Genomic DNA, 8,849 nt, shown 5'->3' on the forward strand with positions numbered 1-8,849 from the left:
AAAAGGTTTACGTTAATGTGTTATTTAAAATTATTTTAAGATATTACTTTCAGTTCGAAGCCAGAAGAGGATTTAGAGCACGTGGTGATATCGCCATTGATGATGTTTCGATGAGTCCAGAATGTTTCGGATTAAATGTGCCTGAAAAAGAAAAAGAAGGTTACGATTATGATAATTTTAGTGGATATATAGGTACTGAATTGAATTTTTTTTTTTATTATTATTATCATTATTTCATTTATATTGACTTTTTAATTTTTTGTAACAGAACCTACTCAACCAGTTGAAGAGCATCGTGATTTTTTTAATAAAACAAGTAAGTTTTTATTTATCAAATTTAAATATTAGGAAATGATGTTTGGTTAAAAATATTTCATTTTAATTAATTTTTTTTTTTTTTTTTAGTATACATTTTTACAAGTTGTGGAGTAAGGGGAAGAATGGGTCCGTCTCCCGAAAACTGTTCATTGGCTTACAATAATACAAGCGTAAACGTTACCATTCTTCAAGATGCTACCCTTAATGGCGTTCAACGTTGGGTAGTTCCTCAAGATGGCTTTTACACGTTAGTTTGTGATTGCAAATTTAATTTAGGATGATAACGAAATATCAATAAAAGGAATTTTTAAACAGGATTGTAGTTAAGGGAGCGAGTGGCGGAAAGGGTTACGATGGTTTGGGTGTCAGTAAAGGAACAACAATAATGGGTGTTGTCGAACTCAATAAAACTCAATCTTTGTATATACTAGTAGGTCAAGAGGGAGGAAATGCTTGCAGAAAAGTAAATTTTTTTTAACCGTTAAATGATCGAATCAGCAGATTTTCTTTTTTTTTTTATATATGAAAAATATTGTTTTAGAATTTTGCCGTCACGCAACATTATACTTGTGGAAATTTCAAAAATTCAAATTTTTCAACTCCTTTAAATCCGTTAAAAGAAATTCAAAATTTAGATATTATTGATGATGGAGGTGGTGGCGGGGGTGCAACTTTTGTATTTTTGGTGAGAAAAAAATTTAATTTGAAATAAATTACTTTTCACCGTTATTTAAAATATTATTATTATTGTTTTAGTGGTCTCAAAAAAATGGTAGAATACCTCTGATAGTCGCAGCTGGTGGAGGAGGTTTAGGAGGAGGTACTTATCCAGATGATGGATCACAACATGGAAAGGGAGTTGATGTTAACAGGCCTGGTATAACGGGTTCCGAAAGCGGAAATAATTCAGCTGGTATACCATGTTTAAAAACAATCAACCGAAATAAAGATTGAATTTAAATTTTTAAAAAATTCTTTTAAATTTTTGTAGGAGCTGGTGGTGGTTGGATCGAATCCAATAATACTTGGAGAGAAGTTACCGGGGGTTCTTTTGTACAAGGAGCAGTTGGAGGAAAAGCTTGCGGTCAAAGCCTAGACTTACACGGGGCTGGAGGATTTGGAGGTGGTGGAGGAGGTTGTCGAACAGGAGGTGGAGGTGGTGGTTTCGCCGGTAAAATTTTTTCTTTTCGAAATTAAATTTAATATTCGTAAAATTATAAAAAAAAGACTTTCATCGTTTATTTAATACTTCAGGTGGTTCAGCATCTACCGATAAAAGGAATGGCCTCGGTGGTTATTCATATACTGCACACGGCCTAATTATTAAAGAAATTGATCCAGGTTCGAATACCGGACAAGGTTCTGTGGTGATTATACCAGCTATCAAAGGATGCGGTTGTAAATATTTGTGTGTGGCTTTAGACGAACATAAGCAAAAAGTGAAATGCATATGTCCTACCGGATCTCAACTGGAAAGTGATGGCGTGTCTTGCCTCTGTAAGTTGTAAACATGTTTTAATTAATGGTAACATCAAAAGTAGAAAACATTGTAACCAACTGTTTAACTTAAAATTATTTGTAGATTCTGAAAGATATGAGCCTACTGTTACCGAGAAATATATGACGGTCATCATTGGAATGTTAATTGTTTTAATATCCATTTGCATTTGTTACTATTTTTGTAAGTATTAATTCATGGGTAAAACCTTAAGAGTTTATTGGAGTACTCATAAAAGTGGTAAAAATATCATTAAAATAAGTTCAAAATATGAAATTGCAATAAGAATTTAAGGGTAAGAAATTAACAAATATTTTTTTGTCATCAGTTAAACACGGTCGAAGGAATAAAAAAGATCGCATGCGCATGAAAATGATAGACGAGTCAGAACTTCAATTAAACAGGTTAAGATTAGCATCGGACAGCATGATGACGGAATATAATCCAAATTATGAATTTGGTGGTGGAACCTACACCATCAGAGATTTAAATGAAGTACCTCGAGAAAATTTAAGACTTGTCAAGTAAAGTATTTCAATTGATGTCAATTCATTCATTTAAAAAAAAAAAAAAAAATTTATACCTGTAAATATTGACTAAAAATTATTTCAGAGCCTTGGGACAAGGTGCATTCGGAGAAGTTTATCAGGGTTTCTATCGTTATCGAACTGGGGATATAATAGAAATGCCTGTAGCGGTAAAAACACTACCTGAACTATCTACCAGTCAAGCAGAAACTGATTTTTTAATGGAAGCTCTTATTATGAGCAAATTCACTCATCCGAACATTGTTCACTTTATAGGAGTGTGTTTTGATAAACATCCGAGATTTATAGTTTTAGAACTTTTAGCAGGTGGCGACTTAAAAAATTTCCTTAGGGAATCTCGGCCGAAACCTGTAAGATTCGAAGTAGAAACGACGTTAAAAAAAAAAAAAAGTGTTTGATTAAAAAATTTAATTATTAATTTTAGGAACGTCCCTCTCCCCTGGTCATGAAAGATCTTTTAATGTGTGCAATTGACGTAGCTAAAGGGTGTGCTTACCTTGAAGAACACCGATTTATACATAGAGATATTGCGGCACGAAATTGCCTTCTTACTACAAAAGGGCCTGGAAGAACCGTTAAAATTGCAGATTTCGGTATGGCCCGAGATATTTATAGGTAATGCTTTTGTATTAAAGGAATATACTTTATTAACGTAACATCAGGAATTAACATCAGGAATTTATTAACAGGGCTGAATATTACCGAAAAGGAGGTAAAGCCATGCTACCTATTAAATGGATGCCTCCCGAAGCTTTCCAAGATGGTATTTTTACTGCTAAGACTGATATTTGGTATGAAAAATGTTTTTATTTAAAATTACATGTTTAACTTATTAACAACAATATAAAATGCTTCGACTGTGCTCTTTTAGGTCGTTTGGAGTTTTGCTGTGGGAAGTTATGTCTTTAGGATACATGCCATATACGGGATGCGGTAATCGTGAAGTAATGCAACTAGTTATAAGTGGAGGAAGACTCGAACCTCCTATGAATTGTCCCTCTCCCGTATATGCCATAATGACCAAATGTTGGCATCCCAAACCAGACGAAAGACCGAGTTTTATGTTAATTTTAGAAAGATTAGGATACTGTTTGCAGGTACACTAACCGTTTAACCCCTTTAATTCTCCTTTTTAAAAAATTATCATTAAGTTTAAATAAAAAAAAAATTTTTTTTTTTAGGATCCAGAAGTTTTAAACGCTCCATTACCCATTTTTAATCGACTTCCATCATCAGAAAGAGATTCAACCGTTATGAGGCCTGAGATAACGAATAGTTGTCTTCAAGTTGAAGGTATTTCGGATTATTTAGAACCCACACAAGGAATACCCAATAATCACACGACAACCGGGTCGAGGCTACGTGAAAAACAAACGGGACGAAATACGGAAAATTGGGAATCTAGTTTTACAATGCCGGAATCGCAGTCGACGCAACCGCTTCTTTCGCAACAGGAAAACACCGGACAATCAGAATTTTCAAATTCTAAAACGGGACAAACAAAATTAAATAATAATAATAATAATAATAACAACAACAACAACGATCGTCAACGATCTCTTACAAATTCTATATCTCTCGATGCTGGAGCTTTGGTCAAACAACCCATACCGTACGTCAACGTCAAAGTACCTCCTAAATCGCATAAAATGACCGTCGAAGAAGATTCCGAATCACCATTTTCGGTTTCTAGACATTTAATTAATGACGCAGAAATTTCCTGCTGAAAATAACCCTTAATTAGTGACGATGGCTGAAAAAAAAAATAACAATAAACAATTGAAAATAAAAAAATAAATAAATTAAATTTAAATTTTCTCGGGTGGAACAGGGTTATTCATAAACATAAACATAAACATAATGAACGTATCTATGTGAAAAAAAACAAAACAAAACATATTGCTTGTAACTTATCAAAGCATTTGTACAAAATGTTTGAATGAAAATTTTGAAAATCTAGTCATCACAGTTTAATGCTCACTAAAAAAGGTTGTTAAAATATTTTTATTTGTATTATAATTGTATATTCTAATGGAAAAAGAGAAAGAAAATTTATCCCCCTCTCCCTCCCCTCCCCTCATTTTATAATAATAATAATAATAATAATTATAAATTAATATCTTCCAAATTTTAAAATTAGTTTTATTTAAAACTATAATTATAACTTGATAAGATTTTTTAAAATTTATTATTATTATTATTATTATTATTATTATTATTAATATTATTATTATTATTATTATGTACGAGAAAGCTTTGTTGTAAATGCTTATTGTAAAAATAATGTTAGTTAATTTTAAAAAAAAAACAATTGAATGTTAAGTTTATAAAAAATTTTAAAATAATATTCTAACGCCCCCCCCTACGGGCATTTTGTTTCGGGGGAAGGGGAAGGGGAAGAATAGGGGGGAGGGGAGTGGGAGTGTTTATTATTATATTTCATTTAAATTTTAAATCCTCGTTTTTTCTTTTTTCTTTTTTTTTTTTTTTTGTTAAAATGTTTTGAAGAAGTTTTAATTGGATTTATCTCTTGCTCAAATGTATTTGTGTATATTAAAATTTAATTTGACGATTATTTCCGGTTGATTTTCTATTGATTTCCGGTTAAAAGAAAATTTATTAAACGAATGGTGAAAAGTGTGTGTGTGTTTAAAAAAAAAACATTCCACCCCATAAAATAATAATAATTAATAAATAAAAAATTATAAAAATCCCTAAAAAATTTTATGTATGTACATTTTTAATAATAATAATAATAATAATAATAATAATAATGAAACGCTTTACACGTGTGCTAAGCCTAAAAAACAAAAAAAAAAAAAAAAAAAAATTTCATTCGAAATATATTATTATTATTATTATATCGATATGTGGCTTCTTTTCTTTTATTTAATTATTTATTTATTTTTTTTAAATAAATAAATGTTTGTTATTTATTTATTAAAATTCGATCGCTTGCCAATTAATTAAATAAATATATTTATTATTAATTTTTTTTATAAAAAATAAATAAATAAATAAAAAATAAAAAAATAAAAAAATTCTCTCTCTGATAAATTTTCATTATTATTATTATTTTATTCGAATTAGAAATTTTCGCGTTTTTTTTTTAAAATAAATGTCGCCATTATTTATTAACTATCATTATTATCATTATTATTATTATTATTATTATTATTTCGATTTGCTTTCGATAAAAGATTTTTAAGTAAAAAACAAGAGCTCACTTTTAATTTTATACATTAATTAATTAATATAATTAAATAAAAAAATTAACGACTCAATTGTTATTATTATTATTATTATTATTATTATTATTTTAAACAATTTTTTTTTATTAACGAGACTAAAATAATAATAATAATAATAATAATTGTTAATAGTGAGTGAGAGTGAGACTACATTAGTCGGAAGCTCAAATTTTTTTCTTTTTTTAATACTCGCGATGATTGATTTATCATTATTATTATTATTATTGTTATTATATATTATTATATATTATTATTATATAATATTATGTAATGTAAAAAATATTTTTTTGTTTTATATATAGAAATATTTAACGGAAAAGCTTTTTATAATTATTTGTTTGTTTGTTTGTTTGTTGTATTTAATAGTAATAATAATAATAATAAAATCCCGCCCCCGCCCCCCTCCCGCATTCAAATTTTTAATTTTAAATGTTTAGTTAAACAATTATATAAACAATGAGTAGTAAATAAAAACTATTATTATTATTATCATTATTAAATTTTTAATTTACGTTGTACAAAAAAAAAAAATAAAATAAAATAAAAATAAATTTATTTTTAAAATAATAATGATTATGATGATTGTTTTTTTTTTTTTTTTTTACCTACTCTTTTATTTTATATCCTTTTGAGGGGAGGGAGGGGGCGGGGGGGAAAATAAACCGTTTCGTTAATTATTATTACTATCATTACCTTCGTTTGTTGATGGAAAAGGGGTTAATGACCTTCACAATAACTCCATTTTAAATTCATTTTGAAAAAAAAGGGATTCCCCCCCCCTGTTTTCTTTTTTGTCATTATAAATTTTTACATGTGTAGATATATTATTATTATTATTATTATTATTATTATCATTATTATTTATTTATTTATTTAAACAATATCAAATACAAAATATTTTTATTATTTGTTTACATCTTTCCAATCGAAAGCAAACAGGAAAAAAAAAATAATCATACACACATATATATATATATAAATATCGTATGAAATAGTCATAATAATAATGATAATAATAATAATAATAATAATTACGGCTTTGACGAATGCGTTAAAAAAATACAATTTTTTTTTTAAATAAAATAAAATATACAAAATATTACATTATATTTTTTTAGGAGAATAATAATAATGACTTTAGGATTGACAAATGATGATAATAATAATGATTCTCTTCACTTTTTTAATCATTCACGATTAACGATAATGATAATAAAAAAAATAATAATAATAAAATGAAAATTAAATATATTTATATATATATATATATATATATGTATAATTAATTATTTATTTATTTATTTGTTGGCGATTTTGTACACACTTCTATAATAAAATCTATAATTAATTAATTATATAATTAATTTACTTAATAATTAATAATCAAGCTGTGAATTTTTACCGCCAAAATTTTAAAAAGAGAGAGAGAGAGAGAAAAAGAAAACAGCATGCATTCGTATAATACATTTACTCCTCCCACACACACACAAACATATGATCATATATAAATTCATTAAAATAACATTATTATTATTATTATTATTATTATTATTATTATTAAATGTTTTTGTTATTATAGGAGAAGCAGAAAATGATACTAAATAGTTTTTTAAATAAATAAATAAAAAAATTCACAGCTTGATTATTATTATATTTTATAAGATTAATAAATTGTTTGCCGGTTTCAGTTATATTCGAGGCTTTTTTTTTATGGCTTAAAAACTATAACAATTTGTTTGTTTGTTTGTATAATAAAACTAAAACCGATAACAAACAATTTATAATAAGAGTTAAGGTTTTTTCACTGAGCCCTAGTGAAAAATTCAACAAACTCTTATTTTTAATTACATAATTATACAAATTACATCAATTTTTTTTTTTTTCTTTTTTTTTTCTTTTCTCAATATTCATTTTTATATAAAAAAAATTTTTTTTTTTTTTTTTAATAAGGAGGTTAAATGCTATTATATATATTTTGAAAGAATTAAAAAAAAAAAAAAAAAAATTTTTTTTTTTTTGGAATGAATTAATTATTATTATTATTATTTTACCACTTTTTTTTTTTTTTAAAAAGTCTAATAATGATGAATAAACAATTTATGTAATTTTTTTTTTTTTTTCTTTTTTTTTTTTTTTTTTTTTTTACATTCCTTATAATATATTATAAAAGTAAAGATGGTGTCCGCAATCGTCGGTTGACGCGAGTCTCGATGACTCAGTTACAAAATTTGGCCTTATGTAGCTGCGAGCTGCAAAAACTGGGCCGCATTCCTTTTTTACACAAAGGGAAAAGTTCCGCGGCTTAGAATGATTGGCCCCTGAACGGGGGGCCAATAGCTAGGAGGCTGGCCTGTGACGCCCCCCACACAGCCCGCAGCGGACACCGCACCAATGGCAAGCACGGAGCGGAGGATACAACCACAAGCATGGTACCAATATTGATAATATGGCCAGTCCCAGCCATCGTCGGCTGCAACCCTCGTCGCTCGTGCACTCGCAGGGATGCTGTGCAAAATCACCCTCTGCATCTGCCATGCAATGATAAAGCATGCACCTGGCGCATCGTACGCAAGACACTTCGTCAATTGCGGACCGTATGCAATCGGGAGCATATTCGCAAGCTCCCTTTTTGTTTTCTTCCTCGACAAACAACTCTTGACAATATCGACACCTTTGCCGTCCCAATTTCCTCATTTCCTTTTTCCCTTGTTTCGCCGTCGGCGGAGGCAATGCTTCTAAGCTGCGTTTTTTCAGGCTGCCTGTTGTCGAATCGTGCTGTGACACTTTTGACGCATCAGCACCGGGATAAATATATTCGTGAACGGTTGTAAGCTGCACGTATGGATAATTATCCGTGTGACTTGAAGGACTTTCAAGTTCTGATCCTAATTTACCACGATTTATAAAATGACCTTTTTGTAATATTTGCTCTTGGGGAGGAGTCGGATGCTTGCTGCCACGTGTAGACGAATCCGAAGAAGACCGCGAGTCTCCACGCTCTACGGGTAAATTTAGAGTCTGAAAATAATTATTTTACAATTATTATATTTTATAACAAAATGTTTTTACAACATTAATTCCGTTAAAACTACGTCTTTGATTCATTTAATCTGTTATAAAAAAACAAAAAGAAAAACTTATGGATACTAACCATGAAGACATCGTCATCGCCCACTTCAGTCGAGTGCTTGTTGTGGACGGGTTGCGGTTCAGTTATTCCTGTAATTTGAAAAA

At 28.8% G+C, this 8,849-nt stretch overlaps 2 protein-coding genes across 2 annotated transcripts in view; one reads left to right on the plus strand and one right to left on the minus strand.

The window, feature by feature from the left end:
* Phum_PHUM583770 (ALK tyrosine kinase receptor precursor, putative) overlaps positions 1-4,091 on the plus strand; it is a gene marked incomplete at both ends in the record, with an annotated part of 7,529 nt that extends 3,438 nt beyond the window's left edge. The window contains 15 exons of the mRNA XM_002432386.1: positions 41-192; positions 269-316; positions 406-565; positions 634-781; positions 860-1,003; positions 1,075-1,231; positions 1,310-1,489; positions 1,573-1,815; positions 1,901-1,999; positions 2,145-2,340; positions 2,429-2,714; positions 2,789-2,979; positions 3,054-3,155; positions 3,236-3,461; positions 3,546-4,091. Coding sequence (XP_002432431.1) covers positions 41-192; positions 269-316; positions 406-565; positions 634-781; positions 860-1,003; positions 1,075-1,231; positions 1,310-1,489; positions 1,573-1,815; positions 1,901-1,999; positions 2,145-2,340; positions 2,429-2,714; positions 2,789-2,979; positions 3,054-3,155; positions 3,236-3,461; positions 3,546-4,091 — 2,878 coding nt within the window. The remainder of the gene's footprint in view (positions 1-40; positions 193-268; positions 317-405; positions 566-633; positions 782-859; positions 1,004-1,074; positions 1,232-1,309; positions 1,490-1,572; positions 1,816-1,900; positions 2,000-2,144; positions 2,341-2,428; positions 2,715-2,788; positions 2,980-3,053; positions 3,156-3,235; positions 3,462-3,545) is intronic.
* Positions 4,092-7,952: 3,861 nt separating this feature from the next.
* On the minus strand, positions 7,953-8,720 carry Phum_PHUM583880 (sprouty protein evh1 domain containing protein, putative; the record flags this gene model as incomplete). The annotated part of the gene is made up of 2 exons (XM_002432387.1): positions 7,953-8,633; positions 8,685-8,720. The coding sequence occupies 2 exons, from the start codon at positions 8,718-8,720 to the stop codon at positions 7,953-7,955; spliced, it is 717 nt and encodes a 238-aa protein (XP_002432432.1).
* Between the last annotated feature and the right edge of the window lie 129 nt (positions 8,721-8,849).

Source organism: Pediculus humanus, genomic scaffold (assembly GCF_000006295.1).
Source record: "Pediculus humanus corporis 1103172108310 genomic scaffold, whole genome shotgun sequence".
In the NCBI taxonomy this organism is placed as follows: domain Eukaryota; kingdom Metazoa; phylum Arthropoda; class Insecta; order Psocodea; family Pediculidae; genus Pediculus; species Pediculus humanus.